Raw genomic sequence first — 27,548 nt, 5'->3', positions numbered from 1 at the left:
AGAGTAGAGGATAACATGATGAAATTCTTTCATTCAACACAGATGTATGGAGTGCCTACTGTGAAAAAGGCACCATGGTCAGTACCAAGGGGGCTACAAGTACAGGTAAGACATAGTCCCTGTCCTCAAGTGGCTGACACATGACTAGCAGGGCATAGAAAATGGATGCAGGGTGCCAGTTCAGCTCCCTAAACTTCAGTGATTGAAATAGCTTTGAATGCCTTGCTCCTGGCAAGCTTCCCCCCCAGAGACTCTCAAGTTGGCTCTCTATAACCATGTAAGGGCACTGTTATCTTATTTCACCTTAGTTCAGCTCATTTCCTTTCTTGGTTTGAGAAGGGAACTATTCTCGTCCCTGGGCAGCTAGGGGGCATTTTGCCTACCATAAATCAAAGCTATCTTTAAAATACCTCTTTGGAGGAATCTCAGGGAAACTTACTAAGCATTGTTTTTCTTGGGTAAAACTCTGGCCACACTCTGACCTTCTTCTTAGTTTTTAGGGAGTCTTGTTTTTGCTTCAAAAACTGCCTTTTAAAAAAAAGCTGCCTTTTTAATTCTTTTGTCTAAATACTGCTCCAGTTTCCCTCTCTGCCTCCTCTGTTTATTCTTTCCTTTCCTTAACACACGGTTTTGTGGTTTTCAAACAAATTGAATCTGAAGGATGGGATAGCAGCTCTAGAAATGCTGGTTATTTTATAACCTGTGGCCTAGTCCCCCTCACCCTGTCCTCACCCACCCAAGACTCTGGCCACACAAAGACCAAGTTCAGTTCTAGGATCCAATCCTAATAGTGTCTTCTCCTTTTGGTTCATTCTAGGGACTGACCCCAAGAAAGTAATTTTCTCTTTTTTTGGCTTATTGTCCCTACCTGGAGCTACTCCAGGAAAAATCTCCAAATATAGCCTATATTTGGCTTATGTCTAGGTGTGTGGGCATCAGAATCCCAGTTCTCATGCAGGCACTCAAGGCGGTAATGCATGTAAGTAGATCAGCTTTTATTTTACCTCACAGAACATTTGGAACATGAAAAGGACTCAGATGGACCCAGAAACAGACACAGGAACCCATACAGTACCCAAATAGCTCATCAGTTTCCTGAACTTGGGGTTGCATTGAGGATGATCTTTTGACATTCTGGTGAATCCCTCCCCTTCCCATAGGGTCTTATAGGAAATCCTACTGAATCAAAGTATCACTCTGTGTTCTGAATTCTTTGCCATCTTCCCAAAGGACAAGCATACTTTGGGGCTGCTAAGCAAACACCTTCCCCCAGGACCTACACTGTTTGAATAACTCACTGGCTTTTTTATTTAAGAAGGATGCAGCTCAGGCATCTTCATCTTCAAAAAAAACAAAACATGCTACACTGGGAAATTTCCATCTTTCTCTAGCTTGATACTTGAACATTTGATTTTGGGGTTGCCCATAAGACAATCCTAAAGACTGATGCTGCCCAAGAAATTTACCTTTTCTGCTCAAAGGCTAGATTCTGAGATCATGTTGTTTAGAGAACCAAAATATTTACCATTTTCTACCCAGGATTTTGGAATTCATGAACATTGACCATGAACTACCCCCTCAGACCAAATGGGCATTTTAATGTTACCACTGCCACGTACCTCTGGAGGAAATCTGTCAGTGCCTTAATTGCTATCCCTTGGACTGGGAAAGTCTGCTTTTAGGGTCTGTCCTCAGGCTACTCGAAAGCACATAGAACTTCCAGATACCTCTGCCACAAGACAGTGATTTCCAATTCTTGTGGGGAGGGGGGAAGGAGAGACTGTGCACAGACACAGGTATTTCCCCCCAGGACCAGGCCTACTCTGTTGCATCACGATATGTCTTCTAAACAGAGAAAGGTAAATAAGAAATAAAAAACAGAGCTTGTTTGTCAGCTTTCTTTGGGGCCATGGCCCCACAAGATTTGTGATTGTCAGAGGGTGAGAAGATGAGTTATGTCTTTCCCTCTCCCCCCAATAATATTTAATTATGGGACTTGTCTTCAACCAAACTATATCTACTTTTTATCCACTATCACCTTCCATTCTCCCACTCCATCCCTTTCTGTTACTGAGTTCCCAGTCTTCTTCTTTATGTGTTATCTCTTAGCTCCTTGGGGCAGTTATAGTCAGTGACCCAGGGACCCCCCCAGTAGCTGCTTCACAGGTATGATTGGGAAAATCCTTGACACCCTCAATCTACTCTCTGCCACCTGATCATGGCTACAAGCAGGTACCCCTTGGAGAGTGAGTTTCAGGATAATAAATAATGAATTGCCAACATTGAACAGCAAACACTTCCTTTCATTTTGAATGGGACAGGAAGTGGTTCATGGGATGAGCAGCCATGCATGGGTTGTGAACTGCTTTGTAGATGTAATTGTATTAGCCTTCTCTTTAAACCCACCTCTACGCTAAACATTTATATTTCTGTTGAGGGCACCACAAAATTTCTTTAAAAAAAAAAATTGGGGGGCAGCTAGGTGGCACAGTGGATAGAGCACCGGCCCTGGAGTCAGGAGTACCTGGGTTCAAATCCGGCCTCAGACACTTAACACTTACTAGCTGTGTGACCCTGGACAAGTCACTTAACCCCAATTGCCTCACAAAAAAAAAATTGGGGTGGCTAGATGGCACAGTGGATAAAGCACCAGCCCTGGATTCAGGAGTACCTGAGTTCAAATCCAGCCTCAGACACTTGACACTTACCAGCTGTGTGACCCTGGGCAAGTCACTTAACCCCCATTGCCCCGCAAAAAAAAAAAAAAGGCTTTTGGGGGCAGCTAGATGGTGCAGTGGATAGAGCACTGGCCCTGAATCCAGGAGGACCTGAGTTCAAATCTGACCTCAGACACTTAACACTTACTAGCTGTGTGACTCTGGGCAAGTCACTTAACCCCAATTGCCTCATGAAAACAAAACAAAACAAAACAAAAAATCAGTTATTTTCATTTGGAGCTATCAACAAAAATAATGAGCCTAGACTTCCGGGGCAGAGCCAAGATGGCAGAGGAAAGGCAGTGAGCTCTCGAACTCATGACAGGATCGCTCCAAAAAACATCCAAATAACACCATAGGAAAATGCTGGAGCAGCAAAATTCACAGAAGAATGTGCTGAAATCATCTTCTAACCAAGAATGGCTTGGAAGGTCAGAAGGAGGGAGCTGCTGCACTGATACAGGAGTTGAGCCCAAACCCACTGTCACCCTGACACAGATCCAGTCCCAGGAAGGCCTCACCAGAGAGGGAGACCCCCAGAGCCTCTGAATCAGCTGAAGTGCCATTGTCATCTGGAACTAAGCTGACAGTCTGGTGAGAGGGCTGAGCCCTGGGCAGGGGATCTATGCTGGTGCTGAGGCAGAACTTGGATTTTTCACCCTGCTGAGAACCAGGAGGTAGGCTTGAGTAGCAGTGGCCCTGGTGGGGGAGGGGCACAGGCTCGTCAGAGCTAACAACCACAACACACAAAGCTGGTTGATTAGCAAGTTGGTCTGGGGTCATCTACAGACCAGAGAACAGGCCAGGTGAGTGAAGAACCTGATCCTCCTTAAATCATAGCATGTGGGACTTCTTAAGCTTGGGATACTGCAGCCTGGAAACAGTGCCCCACTTTAAGGAGCTAAAAGTCAAGTAAAAGAAAGGCAAGATGAGCCAACAGAGAAAGATGAGGACCATAGAAAGTTTCTTCAGTAACAAGGAAGACCAAGGGGAACCCTCAGATGAAGACGTCAGGGCCCCTATATCTAAAGTTTCCAAGAAAAACATGAATTGGTCTCAGGCCATAGAGGTGCTCAAAAAGGACTTTGAAGATAAAGTTAGAGAGGTAGAGGAAAAAATGGAAAGAGAAATGAGGGTGATGCAGGAAAGACATGAGAAAAAAGTCAACAGCTTGAAATGGAAAAATGGAAAAGCTCTCTGATGAAAATAATTGCCTAAGAATTAGGATTGAACAAATGGAAGCCAGTGACTTTATGAGAAACCAAGACACAATAAAGCAAATCCAAATGAATAAAAAATAGAGGGCAATGTGAAATATCTTCTGGGAAAAACTATTGACCTGGAAAATAGGTCCAGGAGAGATAATTTGAAAGTCATTGGTCAACCTGAAAACCATGATCAAGGGAAGAGCTTAGACATCATCTTCCAAGATATTCTCAGGGAAAATTGCCCTGAAATTCTAGAATAAGAAGCTAAAAATAGAAATTGAAAGAATCCACTGATTACCTCCAGAAAGAGATCCCAAAAGGAAATTCCAGAGCTCTCAGGTCAAGGAAAAAATATTGCAAGCTGCCAGAAAGAAAGAATTCAAGTACTGTGGAGCCCCAGTCAGGATAGCACAAGATCTAGCAGCTTCTATATTAAAGAACTGGAGGGCATGGAATGTGATATTCTAGAGGGCAAAGGAATTGGGATTACAACCAAGAATCACCTACCCAGCAAAACTCAGCATAATCCTTCGGAGGAAAAAATGGGACTTTAATGACAGAGGACTTTCAGATATTTGTGATGAAAAGACCTGAACTGAATGGCAAATTTGACTTTCAAATACAAGACCCTAGAGAACTATAAAAAAATTGGAGTTGGGGGACGTGCCTGGGGTCTTACAATGGGTGACTGTCTTGTGTCTGAGGCCGGGTTTTGGCTGGGATCCCCTGGGTGCAGGGGTAATACTTTGTCCACTGTGTCACCTAGGTGCCCCATGATGACATCTTTAGGGTTAAATTGAGGGTGAGGAGAATGCACTGGGGGAGGGGGAAGGGCAGAGGTGAAATCCTACATGAAAGAAACAGGAAAAGGCTTATGGAATGGGGGAAGAGATGGGAGAAGAGCAAGGCAGTAAATGAATTTTACACTCATCAGAAAAGGCTCAAAGACCTTAAACTCATCAGAGTTGCCTCAAGGAGGGACTAACACACACACACACACCCAACTGGGTGGAGTAATCTATTTAATCTGGGCAGTAAATGAGCCTAACACTCATCAGAATTGGCTCAAAGACCTCAATCTCATTAGAATTGGCCCAAGGAGGGAATAATGTACACACTCAATTGGGTGGAGTAATCTCTCTAACCCTGCAGGAAAATAGATGGGGAAGGGGATAAAGAGAGAGGTGCAAAAGAAGGAAAGGCAAATTGGAGGAGGGGACAGACAGAAGCAAATCCCTTTTGAAGAGTGATAGGATGAAAGAAGAAGGATAACAGAATAAATATTATGGGGAAGGGAATATGATGGAAGGGAAACAGTTAACAATAGTAATCATGAAAAAAGAGAAAAGGGGGGAAAATTGTACAAAAAATATTTATAGCAACTCTTTGTGGAGGCTAAGAATTGAGAATCAAGGGAATGTCCATCAATTGAGGAATGATGGAAGAAGCTGTGCTATATGATTGTGGTGGAATGGTCTTGTGCTATAGGAAATGACAAACAGGATGACCCCCGAAAAACCTGGAAAGACTAATGAACATTGATATATAGTGAAGTGAGCAGAGCTGGGAGGACATTGTGCATAGTGATAGCAATATTGTTCAATGAGCAATTGTGAATGACTTAACTACTCTCAGCAATGCAATGATCCAAGAAAATCCCAAGGAACTAATGAGGAAGCTTACTATCCACCCCCATTAGAAAGAACTGATAAAAAGAACATTTGTGGATTGTACATATATAACCTGGTTGTAATCTTGTGGAGGGGGGAGGAAAGGGAGGGAGGGAGGGAGAAAAATTTGGAACTCTAAATGTTATGAAAATGAATGTTGAAAACTACCCTTACATGTAACTGGAAAAAATAAAATAAATGTTTGTTGCTAAAATAATAATAATAATAATAATAATAATAATAATAATAATAATAATAATAATAATGAGCCTGGACTGAGGAATTTTGGAGGGTTGGATGGAGGAGCTTGTTTCTGGAATACTAGGCACTCAGGAGGAAAATGAATGACCTCTTTCCCTCTGGGTACTCATTGAGTTCCCACTTGGTACTCAAGGAAGTCATTTTTATTAGTCTTAGCTTGGTTACCATCTAAGATCTCAGAATGATTGTTTACATAACTTATTCTTAAAAGCCTCCAAAGCTATTCCCCCCTCCCCGCCAAATGAGAATGTTTATAATAATAATTATAAGTTTAACATTTTTGATGTGCCAAAATTCTTAGTGTAGTTAGTTCTAAGGCATTAAGGCTTAAAACTGCACTTAGTGGGCAGCTAGGTGGCACAGTGGATAGAGCACCGGCCCTGGAGTCAGGAGTACCTGAGTTCAAATCTGGCCTCAGACAGTTAACACTTACTAGCTGTGTGACCCTGGGCAAGTCACTTAACCCCAATTGCCTCACTAAAAAAAAAACAAAACTAAAACCAAAACTAAAAAAAAAAACAAAACAAAAAAAACCCTGCACTTAGATTTGCTGGGTATGTGATTTTTGGCTGTAGTCCCAGTTCCTTTGCCCTCTGGAATATCATATTCCATGCCCTCTGGTCCTTTAATGTAGAAGCTGCTAGATCTTGCTTTATCCTTATTGGAGTTCCACCATATTTGAATTCCTTTTTTCTAGCTGCTTGCAATATTTTCTCCTTGACCCGGGAGTTCTAGAATTTGGCTATAATATTCCTGGAGGTTTTCCTTTTGGGATTTCTTTCAGGAGGTGATTGGTGGGTTCTTTCGATTTCTATTTTAGCTTCTGCTTCTAGAATATCAGGGCAATTTTCCCTCTCAATTTCTTGGAGGATGGTGTATAAGCTTTTGTTTTGGTTATGGTTTTCAGGTAGTCCAATAATTTTCAAATTATCTCTCCTAGATCTATTTTCCAAGTCAGCTGTTTTTCCAAGGCAATATTTCACATTGCCCTCTATTTTTTCATTCAATTGGATTTGCTTTACTGTGTCTTGGTTTCTCATAAGGTCACTAGCTTCCATTTATTCAATCCTAATTCTTAGGCAGTTATTTTCATCAGACAGTTTTTTAATCTCCTTTTCCATTTGGCTTTTTAAACCATTGACTTTTTTCTCATGACTCTCCTGCATCACTCTCATTTCTCTTTCCATTCTTTCCTCCCTTTCTCTACATCTTCTTTCTATTTCTCCTACTTTCTCTTCAAAGTCCCTTTTGAGAGCTTCCATGGCCTCAGACCAGTTCATATTTTTCTTGGAAGCTTTGGATGTTGGAACTTTGATCCTATTATTATCTTCTTCTTCTGAGGTTGTATTGTGGCCTACCTTACTGAGTATAATCTTTCAGAAGAAAAAATGGGATTTCAATGAGAAAGAGGTCTTCCGGGCATTTGTGATTAAAAGACCTGAACTGAATAGAAAATTTGACTTTCAAATACAAGACCCTGGAGAAGCATAAAAAGGTAAACAGGAAAAAGACTTCATGAGGGATATTAAAAGATCAAACTGTTTTGCATTCCTACATGGGAAGATAATACTCCAAGCTCATAAGAACTATCTCAGTAATGAATTCATAGAAGACACGGGTCTAAACTGAATATGAAGTGATGATATCTGTAAAGCATTTATTCTTTGTGGGGCAGACAGGATGGGGTGTCTTGTGTCTGGGGCTGGATTTGGGCTTGGGGCCTCCTGGGTCCAGGGCTGGTGCTTTGTCCACTGTGCCACCTAACTAACCCATGATGACATCTTTAAAATAGGGTTGAGGTGTAGGAGAAATAGACTAGGGGAGGGAGAATGGGAGAGATGGTTTGGGGAGAGGTAGTTCACATGAAGGAAACAAGAAAAAAGCTTATGGAGGGGAGGAGAAGAGGGGGAAGGAGTTGGGGACTGAGTGAACCTTAATATCATCAGAATTGGATCAAAGAAGGACTAACATACATACTCAAGTAGGTATAGTAATATATTTTTGCCCTGAGGGAGGGGAGGGAGGGAAGGGGGTGGGGAGAAGGGAAGGAGGGAAGGGCATATTGGGGGAGAGAGCAGTAAAAAGCAAAACACTTTCAAGGAAGATGAAGATGTTCTGCATTACTGCACAAGTATGACATATTGAATTGCTTGATCTCATAGGGAGGGTTGAGGAGGGAGGGAGGAAGAAAAATTTAGAACACAGAATTATCTCAGGACCTTGATCTCATCAGAGTGGGCTCATGGAGGGAATAGCATTCATACCCAATTGGGAGGAGTAATCTATTTAACCCTGCAGAAAAGTAGGAGGGGAGGAAGATAAGGAAGGAAGGGTGAAAAAAGGGAATGCAGAGTGGGGGAGAGGATAGTCAGAAGTAAAACACTTTTTAGGAGAAATAGGTAAAAAGAAGATAGAGTAAATGTCATGGGAAGGGAGTGGGATGGAGGGAAATAGTTATGATGATTGATTATAATGGCAAAACGTATGGTATCTACTTTACTGGGCTATTATGAAGAAAATTCCCTGTCAAGCTTAAGGTACTATATACAGGTTTTGATGAACAGGATACTATCAGAAAAACCTGGAAAGACCTACATGAACTGAAGCAGAGTGAAATGTACTGTATACAAAATAACAGCAATAGTGGGGGATGATCTGCTGGGAAGCATGTGGTTATTTTTAGCAAGGCAATGATCCAATATAACCCTGAGGGACTTATGAATATTGCAGCCCATGTGCAGATTAAGAACTGATAGTATCTGAAAACAGATGGAAACACATTAAAAACATTTTTTTGGGGCGGCTAGGTGGCGCAGTGGATAAAGCACCGGCCCTGGATGCAGGAGTTCCTGAGTTCAAATCCAGCCTCAGACACTTGACACTTACTAGCTGTGTGACCTTGGGCAAGTCACTTAATCCCACATTGCCCGGCCAAAAAAAAATTTTTTTTTTCTTTTCCTTAATCTGAAGTTTTGGGGTTTTTTGACTGTTTTCTCTCACAACTAGCTAATATGGGAATTTTTCCATGACTGCTCATGTATAACTTATTTTGAACTGCTTGAATTCTTGTGGGTGTGGGGTGGGAATGGAGGGAGGAAGATAAGTTGGAACACAAAGTTTTTAAAAATTGATGTTAAAATTTGTTTTTACATATATTTTGGAAAATAAAATTCTATTCAAAGAAAAAAACCTGCACTGAGATTTCTGGGATGCCCTGATATAGTGTTTTATTTAGATTGTCTCATTTAACATTCAGTTTTGTAAGATTTTGAGTTCTATATGCCCAAAGGGCAGTGTGATACCACTTTTAGATTTATACTTTAAAAACATCCCTCAAAAGAGAAAAAAGATCTATTGGTGGGGGGAGGGAGCGGGTCAATGAGGGTTAGGTGACTTTCCCAGGGTCACACAGCTAGTAAGCGTCAAGTGTCTGAGAAAAAGATCTATTTGTGCAAAAATATTTCTAGCGGGGGTGGGGGGTGGGGGCAGCTAGGTGGCACAGTGGATAAAGCACCAGCCCTGGATTCAGGAGGACCTGAGTTCAAATCTGACCTCTGACACTTGACACTTACTAGCTGTGTGACCCTGGGAAAGTCCCTAAACCCTCATTGCCCTGAAAAAACAAATACACACACACACACACACACACACACACACACACACATATATTTCTAGCATCTCTTTTTGTGGTGGCTAAGAATTGGAAATCAAGGAATGCCCATCAATTGTGGAATGGCTAAACAAGCTGTGGTATATGATGGTGATGGAATATTATTGTGCTATAAGAAATGATAAACAGAGGGGGCTGCTAGGTGGCACAGAGGATAAAGCACTGACCCTGGATTCGGGAGGACCTGAGTTCAAATTTGACCTCAGACACTTGACATTTACTAGCTGTGTGACCCTGGGCAAGTCACTTAACCCTCATTGCCCTGCAGAAAAGAAAAGAAAAGAAAAGAAAAGAAAAGAAAAGAAAAGAAAAGAAAAGAAAAGAAAAGAAAAGAAAAGAAAAGAAAGAAATGACAAGCAGGATGATTTCAGAAAGGCTTGGAAAGACTTGTGAACTGATGAATAGTGAAGTGAGCAGAACCAAGAGAACATTGTGCACAGAGACAGCAGTATTGTTTGATGAAGAACTGTGAATGACTTAACTATTCTCAACAATACAATCATCCAAGTTAATCCTAAAGGACTATTGATGAAACATACTATCCACCTGCAAAGAGAGAACTAATATTGAACACAGACTGAAGCATGCTATTTTTCAATTTCAGTTTTTCTTTTATTGAAATGTTTTTGTACAAAATGACTAATATGGTAATGTTTTACATAATTGCTCATGTATAACACATGTTGATTGCTTACCCCTCAGATAAGGGGAAGGGAGGGAGGGAAGGAGAGAGAAAATTTGGAACTCAAAACTATAAATAAAAATGTTTATTATTAAAAAAATAAAATTAAATACAAATTTTAAAAAAGATTTTGTGTTCTAAAATTTTTTATCCTTATCTCTCTTCCCTCCCCCTCCCCAAGATGTCAGGCAATCAGATATAGATTTTATATATAGATAATCATTTTATAAATATTTCCCTATTAGTCAAGTTGCAAAAGAAGTATCAGAACAAAAGAAAAAACATAAGAAAGAAAAAATAACAACAACAAATAAAATGAAAATATTATACTTTGACTTGCATTCAGACTCCATAGTTCTTTTTCTGGATGTGGAGAACATTTTCCATCATAAGTCTTTTGGAATTGGGGACAGCTAGGTGGCACAGTGAATAAAGCACTGGCCTTGGATTCTGGAGGACCTGAGTTCAAATCCAGCTTCAGACACTTGACACTTACTAGCTGTGTGACCCTGGGCAACTCACTTAACCCCAATTGCCTCACCAAAAAAAAAAAGTCTTTTAGAATTGCCTTGGATCACTGTATTTCTGAGAAGAGCTAAGTTGATCATCACACAGTGTTGCTGTTACTGTGTACAATGTTCTCCTGGTTCTGCTCACTTCACTCAGCATCAGTTCATGTGAATCTTTCCAGGTTTTTCTGAAATTTGCCTGTTCATCATTTCTTATAGAACAATAGTATTGCATAACAGTCATACACCACAACTTGTTAAACCATCCCAAAATTATGGGCATCTTTGATGATGTCTTTGGGTTATAGACCTAGAAGTGGTATTGCTGGGTTCAAAGGGTATGTACAGTTTTATAGTCCTTTGGGCGTAGTTCCAAATTCCATCTCCAGAATGGTTGGAGGTGGGACAGCTAGGTGGCACAGTGGATAAAGCACCAGCCCTGGATTCAGGAGGACCTGAGTTCAAATCCGGCCTGTGTGACCCTGGGCAAGTCATTTAACCCCCATTGCGCCACAAAACAAAAGTAAAAAAAAAAACAACAGAATGGTTGGAGGCACTACCAAATTTCTAATCATCTAAATTGCTATAAGGGTAGGGTTAAAAACCATCCCACTCCATTTTAGGTTTGATTCCCTAATTCTGAGGTAAGAACATGTTTTAGTCAATCAGTTACTTCTTGTTGGCCCTAAATGAAATGCTGAAACTTCAAACTGAAATGACTGATGTTTCACAAATAATAATGATTGAATGGGTCAAGAAAACTTGGCCATGCCAAAGAGATCTTCTATAAATTATCAAGTGAATTGAGAAGTGATTCATTCCAGAAATTAGAAGGAACTTGGAATTCTAGCTGAACCCATCTGAAAAGAAATCACCTGAGTGGGGTCAGTGAAGGGGAAGAAACCTCATCTTGAGTCTGGGCCAGGTTTCCTCCTTCCCTTATTCCCATCTTTGGCCAGAGGAAGATCTTTCAAGCTTCATAGGGTCTAGAAGATTTTAGACTTCTCATCATTCCATCTGTGTCCTAGTAACGTCTCCAGATCAAGTGATAGCAGTGTCTGCAAACTGTGAGTCAAGGATGCAGATTTACAATACTTAAGGGGGAGCGTCTTGAGTACCCTGCAAATAGGAGAAAAGGAGTTCCAGATGCCAGGATCTGTGAGTTACCCCTTTACCGCCTGTGTTCTCTTAAACTTGAGCCAAATTTCTCTTCGACTATTTGTATCACAGACTTGAGACAGGGATGTTTGGTACCAACCGTTGTTAATGTGCCACTTTTGTAAATGTACCCATTTCTAAAAAACTACTTAAGGCTGGTTGACTAAATGGATTCCCAACTGATAACCTGGTGGTGGGGGCAAGTAAACAAGTGGGGTAATTCCTCACTTTTACACATATTCACAGCAATTGTCAAATCTCATCATTTCTATCTGTCCCTTATCTCCCTTCACATAGCTACACCCTATTTAAGGTCATTGCCTCTCTCTCAGACTTGCAATGACTTCTTGATTGGTATTCTTGCCTTGTCTTTCCCCACTTCAATCCATCTGCCATGAAGCTGCCAAAGTGATTTTTCTAAAGTGAAGATATGGGGGGGGGGGTGCAGCTAGGTGGCACAGTGGATAGAGCACCAGCCCTGGATTCAGAAGGACCTGAGTTCAAATCCAGCTTCAGACACTTGACACTTACTAGCTGTGTGACCCTGGGCAACTCACTTAACCCCAATTGCCTCACCAAAAAAAAAAAGTCTTTTAGAATTGCCTTGGATCACTGTATTTCTGAGAAGAGCTAAGTTGATCATCACACAGTGTTGCTGTTACTGTGTACAATGTTCTCCTGGTTCTGCTCACTTCACTCAGCATCAGTTCATGTGAATCTTTCCAGGTTTTTCTGAAATTTGCCTGTTCATCATTTCTTATAGAACAATAGTATTGCATAACAGTCATACACCACAACTTGTTAAACCATCCCAAAATTATGGGCATCTTTGATGATGTCTTTGGGTTATAGACCTAGAAGTGGTATTGCTGGGTTCAAAGGGTATGTACAGTTTTATAGTCCTTTGGGCGTAGTTCCAAATTCCATCTCCAGAATGGTTGGAGGTGGGACAGCTAGGTGGCACAGTGGATAAAGCACCAGCCCTGGATTCAGGAGGACCTGAGTTCAAATCCGGCCTGTGTGACCCTGGGCAAGTCATTTAACCCCCATTGCGCCACAAAACAAAAGTAAAAAAAAAAACAACAGAATGGTTGGAGGCACTACCAAATTTCTAATCATCTAAATTGCTATAAGGGTAGGGTTAAAAACCATCCCACTCCATTTTAGGTTTGATTCCCTAATTCTGAGGTAAGAACATGTTTTAGTCAATCAGTTACTTCTTGTTGGCCCTAAATGAAATGCTGAAACTTCAAACTGAAATGACTGATGTTTCACAAATAATAATGATTGAATGGGTCAAGAAAACTTGGCCATGCCAAAGAGATCTTCTATAAATTATCAAGTGAATTGAGAAGTGATTCATTCCAGAAATTAGAAGGAACTTGGAATTCTAGCTGAACCCATCTGAAAAGAAATCACCTGAGTGGGGTCAGTGAAGGGGAAGAAACCTCATCTTGAGTCTGGGCCAGGTTTCCTCCTTCCCTTATTCCCATCTTTGGCCAGAGGAAGATCTTTCAAGCTTCATAGGGTCTAGAAGATTTTAGACTTCTCATCATTCCATCTGTGTCCTAGTAACGTCTCCAGATCAAGTGATAGCAGTGTCTGCAAACTGTGAGTCAAGGATGCAGATTTACAATACTTAAGGGGGAGCGTCTTGAGTACCCTGCAAATAGGAGAAAAGGAGTTCCAGATGCCAGGATCTGTGAGTTACCCCTTTACCGCCTGTGTTCTCTTAAACTTGAGCCAAATTTCTCTTCGACTATTTGTATCACAGACTTGAGACAGGGATGTTTGGTACCAACCGTTGTTAATGTGCCACTTTTGTAAATGTACCCATTTCTAAAAAACTACTTAAGGCTGGTTGACTAAATGGATTCCCAACTGATAACCTGGTGGTGGGGGCAAGTAAACAAGTGGGGTAATTCCTCACTTTTACACATATTCACAGCAATTGTCAAATCTCATCATTTCTATCTGTCCCTTATCTCCCTTCACATAGCTACACCCTATTTAAGGTCATTGCCTCTCTCTCAGACTTGCAATGACTTCTTGATTGGTATTCTTGCCTTGTCTTTCCCCACTTCAATCCATCTGCCATGAAGCTGCCAAAGTGATTTTTCTAAAGTGAAGATATGGGGGGGGGGTGCAGCTAGGTGGCACAGTGGATAGAGCACCAGCCCTGGATTCAGAAGGACCTGAGTTCAAATCCAGCCTCAGATACTTGACACTTACTAGCTGTGTGACCCTGGGCAAGTCACTTAACCCCAATTGCCTCACCAAAAAATAAAAAAATAAAGTGAAGATATGATCACATCCCCCCTTCTATACAGTAAACCTCATTTGTGCCTTATTAATTCTAGGATGAAGTATAAACTCCTTTGTGTGCCATTTAATACCGGTGGCAACCTGACTCCAATCTCCCTTTCCAGCCTTATTATACATTATTTCCCTTCCTTCATTTCATGGTACTGGCAAATTGGCCTCCTTCCTGTTCTTCGTGCTCATACAAAAACAACAAAAACATTAAAACATGAATAGGAAATTAAGATTTATCATCCATTCAGTAGAACCACATAGAAAAAGAATGGATTTATACTGAAAATCTTCTGCTGAGTTGAAATCAGCGACAATTTACCTTTACTTGCTGTTTTTGCATTATGTATGGTGAATGGCTTTGCACAGAGAAACACAGCTCCTGCTGATGAGCTGGTATGTTCACTGGCTGTTATGACCTATTATCTGATTTTTGTATTATGTATCTTTCAATAAGAACGTCTTGAAAAAGGAATTCATTTGGTTGGCTAGCAACACTGGTCAAATTAAATGAATAATTAATTACTGACAAGCAATTATTATTTCAAAGTCTTTCTATCTCATAGGACATACAAGGGATTTAGAAAAAAACAATGAAACTTATTCAGTCATATTATTCTCACTAAGAATATTATAGGTAACAATACTTTAGGGCAGCTAGGTGGCACAGTGGATAAAGCACCAGCCCTGGATTCAGGAGGACTTGAGTTCAAATGTGACCTCAGACACTTGACACTTACTAGCTGTGTGACCTGGGGCAAGTCCCTTAACCCTCATTGCCCTGCAAAAAAACCCCCAAAAAACAAAAAACAAAACCTACTTGGTAATAATACTTTAGTACCAAAAAGGTTTTGGTATTATTAATAAGTAAAAAAAAAAAAGGGGCAGCTGGGTGGCGCAGTATATAGAGCACCGACCCTGGAGGCAGGAGGACCTGAGTTCAAATCCAGCTTTAGACACTTAACACTTAACTAGCTGTGTGACCCTAGGCAAGTCACTTAACCCCAATTGCCTCACCAAAAATAAATAAGTAAATAAAAAATAAGTGAAACAAAAAGCAAAATGCTTTTGACCTCATCTTTATCTTATCCTTTTTTTCACTTCTATTTTGTTTGTTTTATAATGTATATTAACATCTCTTCCTAACTGCCCCCTAAATTTGGCATTAGTCTTGTCAGTTTGGGTTCCCAGAGGGCAGCTGCTACTCTAGTACATGCTGGGATGGGTTTGGTGTGGATAGCTTTAAACCCCTGGATAGTGAGCAGAATCCCCTACAGAGTAAAAGCAGTATTGTAATAACAACTGTGAAAAATTTAGTTACTCTCATCAGTACAATGATCTAAGACAATTCTGAAGAACTCATGAAGAACAATGCTATCCACCTCCAGAGAGATAACTGATGAAGTTTTTTTGTTTTTTTTTTGTTTTTTGTTTTTTTGGGAGGGGATGGGGCAGGGGGGGGGAGATGAGGCTTAAGTGATTTGAGCAGGGTCACATAGCTAGTGTCAAGTATCTGAGGCAGGAGTTGAACTCAGGTCCTCTTGAATTCAGGGCTGGTGCTTTATCTGCTGCTCCACCTAGCTGCCTCCAAGAACTGATGAAGTTTGAATGCAAATTGAAATATTATTTTTTCACTTTCTTTTTTCCCCAATATGGCTAATATGGAAATATGTTTGCATAATTTAATATGTATCATAATATGTTGTTTCCCTTCTCAATGGGTGGAGGAGGGACTGGAGGGAGGGAGAGGATTTGGAACTCAAATTTTTTTTTTAGGAATGTTAAAAATATATAAATAATAAATATAGAAAATAAATCCCCCACTAGTGTGATTACCATAAACCATCAGACAGGAGGTGCAATTAACTCTTAGAAAAGGCATTTATTAAGTTAGTTTAGGAGGTTAAAGGTAGCTGTTTTTACATTATCTCTATAAAACTAGAGAATACTTTCCCACCAAAACACACAGAATTTGTTTACAGAGTGGGCAGAAATTTAGAGTACACTGGTAGTAAAGTGCACATGTAGGGAACACATGGCTAAGGTAACTCACAATTCATAGCTCTTCAGGGCCTAGAAGGCCTTTCTTTCTTCTGGGAGTCTTCTCCATCTCAACTCTCTACTTTCCCAGGGCTAACTCTCTTGAGTCCACATGTGACTCCCTTCTTTGCTGCCAGAATTTCCATTCCTAAAATTTGCTTCCTCCCTCTAGTCACTTCCTTTCTGTAGCTATATCTGTTGGAAGGGAGTGTTTTATCCTTGGTAGATGCCACATCTCCTACCAGTTGAGTAATTCAAAGGGGAGAAGAGGATAGTGGAGGAGACAAGAAAGAAGAGGAGAGAAGAAAACTTTGTCTTCTCTCAAGAGCAATTCCTTTTCAGAGTCCAGGTTCCTCTACTACTTCTGGCTCCTGGGTTACACTCACTCACCTGAACTGCCTAAATTTTTCCAGGATTTAGCTTTTTTTTTTTTTTTTTTTGGCGGGGCAATGGGGGTTAAGTGACTTGCCCAGGGTCACACAGCTAGTAAGGGTCAAAGTGTCTGAGGTCGGATTTGAACTCAGGTACTCCTGAATCCAGGGCCGGTGCTTTATCCACTGCGCCACCTAGCTGCCCCCTCAGGATTTAGCTTTTTAAAGCCCTAGAATGGCATGGCTAATTTTTGCTCTTCCAGTGAGCTTCCTCCCTATAATTCCATCAAATAAAGGCACTCACTCTTTTTTTTGTTTGTTTGTTTGTTTAGTGATGCAGTTGGGGTTAAGTGACTTGCTCAGGGTCACACAGCTAGTAAGTGTTAAGTGTCTGAAGCCAGATTTGAACTCAGGTACTCCCGAATCTAGGGCCAGTGCTCTATCCACTGTACCACCTAGCTGCCCCTACACTCACTCTTTATAAAGGGAATCTGGTTGTTAACCCCTTGTTAACTCAGCTGCCTTTTACTTTTTACTTTCTGTGACTATATTAATTAGGGTGGTGGTAGTAGTGAGAACCAAATCTCCCCTCCTTATGTACATAATACATTAGTAGAGTGGCACATGTATATACATTATAAATAAATGCACATACATTGTGGAGGTCCTAAGATTTGTTTGTATGTGATACTTCATAGGGTATTGTATTGTAAAAGAATACAAAAATCTTCAGACAAGAGTCCATCCTCCTGAATTCTAGCCAGCAAATCATCTTTTTAAAAAAAAATGTTTTTCAATAATAAACTTTTTTATTTATAGTTTTAGGTTCCAATTTTTATCCCTCTTTCTTTCCCTCCCTCCCCTTGCTCTTCCCTGAATGGTGGCAAACAATCAGATATGGGTTATACATGTATGATTATGTAAAACGTTACCATATTTGTCATTTTGTACAAGCAAACGATTAAAAGAAAAAATGAAAGAAAATTAAAAACAGCATGCTTCAGTCTGTTCCATAAATATCAGTTCTTTCTTTGAAGGTGGATAGTATGTTTCATCAATAGTCCTTTGGGATTGTCTTGGATCATTGTATTGTTGAAAATGGTCAAGTCATTCCCAGTTCTTCATCAAACAATATTGCTGTCTCTGTGTACAATGTTCTCTTGGTTCTGCTCACTTCACAATAGATCATTTCATACATGTCTTTCCAGACCTTTTAGCAAATCATCTTAAAGGTAGCTCTGATTATTGAGAACTGTGTCCTGTCATCAAAGTATGAGTAGGCTACTCACACTGACATGGGGAGGAGTCATTCAGATGCTTCCAATCCAAGGCCTTCATACTGTAATGGGTTCAAAGGGACTAGAGAATGAATCATGATAGTAGCTAGTATTTATTTAGTGCTTTGAGGTTTTCAAAACTCTTTACAAATATTACCTCACTTGATCCTCATAACAACTCTGAGAGAGTTGTTGTTCAGTTGTGTCTAACTCTGCGTGACCTCATTCCAGGTGTTCTTGGTAAAGATACTGGAAGGGTTTGCCATTTCCTTCTCCAGCTCAATTAGCAGATGAGGAAACTGAGGCAAACAGGGTGAAGTGACTTGTCCAAGGTCATACAGCTAGTAAGTGTTGGAGGCCAGATTTGAACTTAGGAAGATGAGTCTTCCTGACTCACCGTGCTATCTAGCTGCTCTAACCCTAAGAGATAGGTGCTATTATTAGGAGTATTTGCAGAAAAGGAAATTGAGGCAAACAGAGATTAAGTGACTTGCCCAGGGTTACATAACTCAGTAAGTGTTCTAGGTAGCTTTTGAACTCAGGTCTTCTAGACCCAGCACTCTATACATTGTTTCACCTAGCTGCCTATCAAAGTTAGCAAATTTAGTCAGTGATATATTTTAATACACCCCCCCCTCATGCCACTATAAGCAGGGTTTTAAGTTATTCTTCATAAAAACATCTCACTATAGATGCTAGAGAAAGTTATAATGAAAAATAGCCATAATAGAAATAGCTTCCATGTATATGCTTTAAGAATTATAAAATGGTTAATGTATTTTTATCTCATTTGATCCTTTCAAAGGATCAAATATAAGGCAGGTAGTATTATTATTCCAATTCTACCTGTCAGGTTGCTAATTCTTTGCTGGATTTATTACCCTCATCTCTCCACCCCTATGGGAGTGTACCCTAGGGCTCTGTCCTAAATTCCTCTCTATATATACTTTATTTTTCAGTAACCTGATAAGCTCCCATGGATTCAGTTAACATCTCTGTGCACATGACTCCTACATTTATATATCCACCCCATATCTCTCTAGAACTCCACTCTTGCATCACTTAACTGCCTATTGTACATCTCCAGCTGGATGGCATTTCAAACTCAATGTGTCCAAAACAACCCATTATCTCTCCTCACTAAATGGTTCCCTCTTTCTAACTTCCCAGTTTCTGTTGAGGGCACTACTGTCCTTCCAAACAAGCAGGTGTGCAGTATCAGATTCATCCCCGAGGCTTCCCTCTCCCTCACCTCTCATATCCATTCATGCTGGACACTAGCATTAGGTCAGAAAAGCTTTTAGAAGATAGGATTTTAGCTAAAACCTGAAGGTAGCAAAGAAGCCAGGAGGGGGAGATGAAGAGGAAGAGCATTCCAGGCATGAGAGTCAGCCAAGGGAAAATGCAGTCATGTGATAGAGTAGCTGGAGCCAGGAATGGCAAGGAAGCAATCACCACTGACCCCTAATGTATGAGGAAGAGAATAAAGCATAAAGACCATAACGGTAGGAAGCAGCCAAACATGAAGGGCTTTAAAAGCCAAACAGAGGATTTTATATTTTATCTTCATATTACATTTATATTTAATATATTTTATATTCCTATTATGTGTACATTAGATCATCTTTCTCTGTCACTGGGTATCATTGTCCTGGAGCAGTGGGCTGATCTCCTAGGACCATAGATTAAGAGTTGGAAGGACCTCAGAGGCTATCTAGTCAAAAGCCCTCATTTTGTAGATGAGGAAACTGAGGCCCAGAGTCATCAAATGACTTTCTCAGGGTCATAAAGGTATTAAATAGGGGCAGCTAGGTAGCACAGTGGATAAAGCACCAGCCCTGGATTCGGGAGAACCTGAGTTCAAATCCGGCCTCAGACACTTGACACTTACTAGCTGTATGATCCTGGGCAAGTCACTTAACCCTCATTGCCCTGCAAAAAACAAAACAAAGCAAAATAAAGGTATTAAATAGCAGAGCTGGGATTTTAAAGCAGGTCTTCTGCCTCCAAATGGAGTCCCCTTTTCACTCAACCATACTGCCTTCCATTTTGATCTTCCTTTTTTCCCTAATAGAGCTTAGAAAACCCCCCAAAAAACCCTTTTTACTGTTCTCACCTTTGCTCGTTAGCTTCACCGTGGTTTGATCTTTGTAGACACAATTTTTAATGGCCTATTGGTCAAGCTCTGTAGTCAACCTTCTTTAGCTGCCCCTGCTTACATCTTTTGTGTATCCCCCCCCCACAATATACATATATACACATAGACACATATGTAGATATATATACATATATACAACACACATATACATGCACACATATATACACACATCCATACACATAGACATATACACACTTATAAGTCTAAACTGGCTGGTGAATCCCCTGTGTCTCCATATAGTACTTTAGGCAATTCCCTGAAAGGTGGTAGAGAGAAAGGGGTGCATTTTACAGACAGGGAACACAGCTCATGTGACTACATTGGGGTGGGATGTGTCATTTCAAGTTTAGGGGAGTAGCCAGTTGTTTAATTTGATTGGAATGTAGAACATGTTTTTGGTTTTTTTGTTTTTTGGGGTTTTTTTTTGGCGGGGCAATGGGGGTTAAGTGACTTGCCCAGGGTCACACAGCTAGTAAGTGTCAAGTGTCTGAGGCCGGATTTGAACTCAGGTACTCCTGAATCCAGGGACGGTGCTTTATCCACTGTGCCACCTAGCCGCTCCAGAATGTAGAACATGTGAAAAGGAGTGATGTGAAATATGACTGGAAAGGTAGATTGGAGTCAAATTATAGAAAGCCTAGAATGATAAGTTTGTACTTATCCTAGAGACAATAGGGAGCCATTGCAGGTTTTTGAGCAGGAAGGGACATGGAAATGTTATTGTGATAACCATATGGGGGATGGATTTGAGGTGTAAGGGGCTAAAATTCTAGCTATACCATCTAAAATCTGATGAGTGGTTGCCAATAAATTATAAGCTTTAGCAAGAGTATTTAAGTGTTTAAGTATTTATAACAGAACATTAGGATCAGAGAGAAAGGTAAAGATCTAACTATTTCTAAGAGACCTTATCATCCAACCCACCATGGCGAGGTCAGGAACCAAAAGAGAGATAGAACCCTTCCACCAGTGTCCACTTCCTCCTTCGTGTCCTCCTCCCAGAAATGGGAGGCTCCTCAAGTTGATTAGCTGGTAGCCTTGATAGACAGTACCTACAAGCAAATGTCACTTCCTGATGCCAAAGAAAAGCCGCATGGCCTTACCCTCAGAGGCCTTCTCCTCATGGTGGAGCTTTCCTACAGTAAGTCTCCAGCAGGTGGCGTCATTCCAATCGTTACAGAGGGAGGAAGAGACTTTAGACAGGTAGACAGATTAGGAGTCATATATTAAATAGTCCAGGCCAGAGATCACAGGATCACAGGTCTTGAGCCAGAAGGGGCTTTGGGGACCATCTACTCCAATTTCATCTTATAGATGAACAAACTGAGGCCCAGGGAGGTTAAGTGTCTTGACTGAGGTCATACAAGTTGAGGAACAAATATTCATTAAGTATTACTCAATACATATTTTTTTTCAAATCAAATTTAAATTCAGTGAACATTTATGAAGCACTTACTATATATATAGTGGGGCATCTAGGTGGTATACTGGATAGAGAGCCAGTCCTGGAGTCGAGGACCTGAGTTCAAATCCAGTCTCAGACACTTACCAGCTGTGTGACCCCAAGCAAGTCACTTACCCTGTACACCTTAGTTTCCTCATGTGTAAAATGAGCTGGAGAAGGAAATGGCAAACCACTCCAGTATCCTTGCCAAGAAAATCCCAAAATGAGTTTATGAAGAGCTGAACATGTCTAATAGATTAAACAACACCAATAGGGGGCAGCTAGGTGGTATAGTAGATAAAGCACCACCCCTGGATTCAAGAGAACCTGAGTTCAAATCTGACTTGACACTTACTAGCTGTGTGACCCTGGGCAAGTCACTTAACCCTCATCCCCCCCCCCCCAAAAAAAACCAAACCAAAAACAACACCAATAACAACATGTATATGGTTCCATGGAACAGTGTCTATTTTTTGCTTTTTTCTCTCTAGTGCTTAGCATGGTGCCTAGCACATAGTAGGTGCTTAATAAATATTTGTTTGCTCGTTCCCTTTGCCATTCCTTGAGAACAAGAACTGGTGACTTGTTAGATATGACTTAGAGATTCAAAGATGAAGAACAATGTAGTATGTGGGTTCAAAGAGCCTATAGTCTAGTACTTAGTTTCTTAAACTGTGGGTCATGACCCCATATAGGGTCACATAACTGAATGTGGGGGTTGACAAAAATTTGGCAACAGTAAAAGGTTAAGAAGCTTTATTATATACCTATATACTCAGGGTGGTGCAAAAATTTCTCTGGCAAAAAGGGATTGAGAAGGGGCAGCTAGGTGGCACAGGTGATAGAGCAACGGCCCTGGAGTCAGGAGGACCTGAGTTCAAATTCGGCCTCAGACACTTAACACTTACTAGCTGTGTGACCCTGGGCAAATTACTTAACTCCAATTGCCTCACAAAAAAAAAAAAGGGATTGAGAGTGAAAAAAGTATAAGAAGCTCTGGAGGAATAGAGATGATTGGATGGCCATAGTAGAGACAAGAACAGGAAGACATCAGGAAGATCCCACAATTTAGTCTGCCTTGTAGGGAGAGAAAAAGAGGAGAGAGGATGAACCAGAGAACCTGTGGAGATGTATATTAGGGAACAAAAAGGAGGGGCTCATGCAATTTAGAACAGGAAAAGCCTTATAGGTCATCTTGCCCAACTCCATTAAAAATGATAAATTTGGTAAAACCAATCAGAATAAACAAACAGACAAAGTTAGGGTGAAATCTTATCCCAAGCCCTAGGCTTTAACAAGAGATAATCAAACAAATTGATCAAATATTTAGTTGGTTGGTTGTTATCCTTCATTTCTGAGGAGGACCAAAATGACATCACTCTGTTGCCAACAAGATACAGTGTGTCTGACTGTGGCTGTTCAGACCAATACAGGCTTGGAAGGCTTTACCACAGGTTGGACACAAATAGTCCATAGGAACATTTGGAGTGGAGATGTCTCCAAATTTGCACATCTCATTTTTTTTTTTTGAGCCACTGCAATGCTGTTTTGCTCATATAGTGCCTTCTTTGGTGCAGGCATGCCATTCTGGGGGTTCCTGTGCCACTGTCTTTCATGGCTCACAATCAATCCCAAAGTTCTTCAGAGAGACCTTAAGAGTGTCCTTGTATCCCTTCTTCTGACTTCCAGGTGAGTGCATGCCTTGTGTGCATTCTTCATAGAATAGTCTTTTAAGCAAATGGACTGTTGGCATTTAAACAACGTGGCCAGCCCACTGGAGTTTGTAGTCTCTGCAGAAGAGTTTGGATGCTTGGCAGTTTAGTTCAAGAAAGGACTTCAGTGACTAGAACTAGAATTAGTACAAGTGCCTGGCACATAAGTATTTAATAAATGTGTGATTTATTGACTTTAGCCAAGTTGTAACTTTCTTGGGCCTCAGTTTCCATAATTGTAAAAAGAAGAGGTTGGACTTGATATCTTTAAAGAAATTTTCCAGCTTTAAATTTATGACTTTTGGAGACACAGAGAGGTGAGTCTACTTCAAGGTCACCCAGTCAATAAGTAGTAAAGTCTGTATTCAAACTCAGGTCTTCTCCTAGCATCAGCGTTCTTCCCCAGGGTACCATGCTTCTTGTGCCATTCAAAGTAGCTGGTGAATGAATAAACCTATAGAGGATTTGCCATCCAGAGACTATAGGGAGGAGTCCACTGGGGACAGATGTAGTTATCAGGAGACATGGTTTATGATAACACTTTCTTTTTTTGCAGGGCAATGTGGATTAAGTGACTTATCCAGGGTCACACAGCTAGTAAGTGTAAAGTGTTTGGGGTCACATTTGTTTGTTTTTGTGGGGCAATGGGGGTTAAGTGACTTGCCCAGGGTCACACAGCTAATATGTATCAAGTGTGCGAGGCCATATTTGAACTCAGGTCCTCCTGAATCCAGGGCCGGTGGGTGCTTCATCCACTGCTCCACCTAGCTGCCCCTATGACAACACTTTTATGGGGTGAACATCTTTCACTGCCTGCAATGGAGGTGGGGTGTGGACAGAAGGGGTAAAGCCCATTGTCCATTGGAACGTACTACTCAGGAGCCATAGGATACAGGAACAGTTTGGGTATGTGGCCTTCACGGCTACAGGATGTAGGAGGGTGAAGGCGGGAGGGGTGAAAACCAGTGAGAAGCACTACGCGGTTATGTATGGGTGTGTCTGTTCACGTGTGGTTCCGTTGAAGGAGATACCACTCACAGAAGATGGGGGGAGCTAAGGGCTTAATAGCGGGGGTGAGAATGCCCTCCGGGGATGTATCACCCAGTTACACAGAGGACCAAATGGGAGGTGATGAGGAAGATCATCGGATATACGCCACTTAGAGGGTATGGACAGTAATTCAGCAGGAGACACAAGTGACGTCCAGAACGATTTGTATTATTCCTGTGGTCAGAGAAGGAAGAAAAGAACGCTCTTGCACTAGCTCAAGGAAGTGAAGGTGGGAGGGGAAAGAGGAAGGGGCGCAGACTCAGTACCCGGCCGCTGAGCCGCGCCGTGCCCCGGAAGTACTTCCGGAAGTCCCGCCTCCACCTCCTCTTAGCCGAGCTTGGAGAAGTGCCACCTCCTTTTTCTCTTCCGCCGCTTTCGAGTTTGCACTCGGTGAGTTCTCTCTGCTGCCCCAAGAACCATCTAGCCCCTCATTCCCCTCCGCGGTAATTTCTGGCTTCCAGGGCCGGCACCCAGTGTCCAGGAGTGGGGTTAAGCCGCCGGCCAAGCTCCCTGGCCGACCGGCCGGTGTCGGGGAGGGTAGGAAACGGTCCTCGTGGTCCGTCTGAGAAGGAAGGAGGAGGGCGGGCGGCCTCGAGACTGGGTCTCTTTTCACTCCCAGCGGCGACCTTTGTCTTCCGCAGGTTCCCTCAGCTGCCGACATGCAGAACGACGCTGGCGAGTTCGTGGACCTGTACGTGCCGCGGAAATGGTGAGCATGGGGCGCTCGGGCTGCGCCCTCCGCCCCCGGCCCTCGCCCCGAGGGAGGACTTTGCCCCCTCACCCATACGCACCCCAACCTTTCCCCTTCCCTCATCGTCTCCAGCCGAGCTTTCCTCACTCGGATCCTTCTCCCCGCAGCTCTGCGAGCAACAGGATCATCGGGGCCAAGGACCACGCGTCCATCCAGATGAACGTGGCCGAGGTGAGCGAGCGCCGGCCGGGCTTGGGTTCTTAGTTATTGGCAAATGAGACCAAAGTTCTCCCCGCTGGGGAACCTGGGACTGTAGATCCTCGTCCTAGAGAGGAACAAACGGAGGTCTGCAATGTTTAGCAAGTTCTCAGTGTAGCACTTAAAAGGTTTGCGAAACCCATCATGTATAGATAGACCCCAGGAGTCCCAGAGTAGGTGCTGGTACCCACATTTTACGGTCAGGAAACTGAGGCCAAGAGAGGGTGACTTGCCTGAGATCGTGCCTTTGTTTAAAGACACAGTAAGTTCGTGTCCAATACAGAACTGGAAGTCAGGTCTGCTTGATATTGGTCCTGAAGTTTGCAGTCTTTTAATTTTTTTGGTTTTTTGCGGGGCAATGAGGATTAAGTGACTTGCCCAGGGTCACACAGCTAGTTAAGTGTCAAGTGTCCGAGGCCGGATTTGAACCTCAGGTCCTCCTGAATCCAGGGCTGGTGCTTTATCTACTGTTCCACCTAGCTGCCCCCCAGTCTTTAATCTTTTGATACGTTAGGAACTAGATCTTAGATTGATGGTTTAAAAGCCAGAAAATTTGGAAGTTCTTACTGTACGTTGGGAATGAGTGGCTCTAGGGTAGTAAAGGTACACTGGGATGAGACCTGCTTGTAGCCTAAAAAAACAAACAAAACAAAAACCAGGAAAATCGGTGATGGGCCAATTAGCAAAAGCTTGAATGATAATATGAAGATTCAGCCTCCATAAGATGTTGAATAAAGCTCCGAAAAGATATTTCAACTGAAGTGGTAATGTGAGAGTTTTTGTTGCTTTAAAGACTAGACATGGAAATGATAGTTTTACTCTTTACTCTGAAATTGAATGTCTTTTGTCTTTTTGGGGTGAGGGGAGTTGGGGTTATTGAAGAATAGGGGTGGTTGGAAATTTGTTTCTTTACCTAGTAGAATGCTGAATAATTGCCTTTTCTTGTCAAGCAATGATATCCTGAGACTAAATTTACTTAGAAATTCAAAATATACTGCAACAAATCCTGCATGCAAATGTTTAGGTGTACTTTCCCCAAATGATATGGTGTTTTTTCTATAGATATCTTATAAAAATAGAAATCTGAATTGAAAAGTGAACCATAATTATTTTCTTTTAGGTTGACAAGGTCACAGGCAGATTCAATGGCCAATTTAAAACTTATGCAATTTGTGGAGCAATTCGTAGAATGGTGAGTTTTTCTCTTAAGTATGTGACAAATTTGAGAACACATATTGAGAAAATAAGGATTGAGAATTGTAATTTGGATATGACTGGTGGGATCACAGGTCTCTACAGGCCCTCTATCAAAAATTTTCAGTTAGTTGTCTCTAGTTTTGCCTTCTTGATTGAAGAAAAAGACTTAAGATGGAGTACCTGATAGCTGTTTTAAACTACTTGAAGGGATTAAACAAAGAAATTATAAAAGCATATTGTAGCTTGATGTAAAGAAAAATTTGCTTAACAATTTGAGTTGTCCAGAAGTAGAATAAGCTGCTGGGGAAATGCTTAAGCACATTGATTTACAAGTTGGAGAAAAGTTATAAAGATTCCAAGTTAGGTATGGTTTGGATTAGGAGACATTAGACAGGATTAAATCTTGTCATTGTTAACCTGAAAAAGCACAAAGCTATTTGCTCTGCTCTTTTTTCCTAAAGGATACTAACTGCCTACCTCATGTAAAGCAAGCACTCTAATGCTTGTCCCCACTTTGTTATGGGGTTGTTATCTCACTAGATTTCTGGGAAAAGAACTTTCAGTTATTCACCTGAAAACTTTAAAATCCTATAGTTAATTCAATATTAATATAATTCAAACTAACCTTTATTTTAGGGAGAATCTGATGACTCTATTCTCCGGCTGGCAAAAAATGATGGTATTGTTTCAAAGTAAGTAGATTTGTCACACTTGAATATAAGTTTTTTTCTAGGTTTTATTGTTTTTGATAATTTTTTCTTCTTGTTCCCCCATAGGAATTTCTAATTGAAGAAACCTTGTGGAATATGTCTTAATAAATCAGAAAAATGGCTTTGTGTATTGATTTCATTTTGTGACTATATATTTAATAGTTTGCCAAGTTCCGCACTAAAAAAAAAAAAGTGATGTTATCATTAAGAATTTTATTTAGGGGCAGCTAGGTGGCGCAGTGGATAAAGCACTGGCCCTGGATTCAGGAGGACCTGAGTTCAAATCCGGCCTCAGACACTTGACACTTACTAGCTGTGTGACCCTGGGCAAGTCACTTAACCCCCATTGCCCCACAAAAACAAAACAAAAAAGGATTTTATTTAACTCTTCCCACAATTAGATGTCTTGATTACCAGCTCGTGTATGGAGGGGTTTTACTTTGTGAAAGAGT

The 27,548-nt window shown here is 41.3% G+C and overlaps 2 protein-coding genes across 3 annotated transcripts in view; one reads left to right on the top strand and one right to left on the bottom strand.

Moving 5' to 3' along the window:
* LAMA5 (laminin subunit alpha 5) overlaps positions 1-19,145 on the bottom strand; it is a 225,312-nt gene extending 206,167 nt beyond the window's left edge. Inside the window, exon 1 of the mRNA XM_043980944.1 lies at positions 19,129-19,145. Within this exon, the coding sequence (XP_043836879.1) occupies positions 19,129-19,145 (17 nt within the window). The remainder of the gene's footprint in view (positions 1-19,128) is intronic.
* A 5,354-nt stretch (positions 19,146-24,499) lies between these two features.
* RPS21 (ribosomal protein S21) lies at positions 24,500-27,218 on the top strand. 2 transcript variants are annotated; one of them, XM_043985993.1, is made up of 6 exons: positions 24,500-24,630; positions 24,882-24,949; positions 25,099-25,162; positions 26,310-26,381; positions 27,023-27,078; positions 27,163-27,218. In XM_043985993.1, the coding sequence occupies exons 2-6, from the start codon at positions 24,900-24,902 to the stop codon at positions 27,170-27,172; spliced, it is 252 nt and encodes an 83-aa protein (XP_043841928.1). In that variant the 5' UTR covers positions 24,500-24,630; positions 24,882-24,899; the 3' UTR covers positions 27,173-27,218. The 2 variants fall into 2 exon arrangements, with proteins under 2 accessions (XP_043841928.1, XP_043841929.1); XM_043985994.1 differs by lacking the exon at positions 24,500-24,630 and adding an exon at positions 24,641-24,683.
* Positions 27,219-27,548: the final 330 nt, after the last annotated feature.

This window comes from Dromiciops gliroides, chromosome 2 (assembly GCF_019393635.1).
Source record: "Dromiciops gliroides isolate mDroGli1 chromosome 2, mDroGli1.pri, whole genome shotgun sequence".
Classification (NCBI taxonomy): Eukaryota; Metazoa; Chordata; class Mammalia; order Microbiotheria; family Microbiotheriidae; genus Dromiciops; species Dromiciops gliroides.
The sequence above is the reverse complement of the archived record's forward strand: the minus strand, read 5'-3'. Positions and strand labels throughout refer to the sequence as shown.

Excerpts from the sequence above, each read along its gene's own strand:
- RPS21 (XM_043985993.1), top strand. The coding sequence starts at position 24,900 with ATGCAGAACGACGCTGGCGAGTTCGTGGACCTGTACGTGCCGCGGAAA. Across the intron at positions 25,163-26,309 it reads TCCAGATGAACGTGGCCGAG|GTTGACAAGGTCACAGGCAG; the intron begins GTGAGCGAGCGC and ends ATTTTCTTTTAG. Across the intron at positions 26,382-27,022 it reads GTGGAGCAATTCGTAGAATG|GGAGAATCTGATGACTCTAT; the intron begins GTGAGTTTTTCT and ends CCTTTATTTTAG.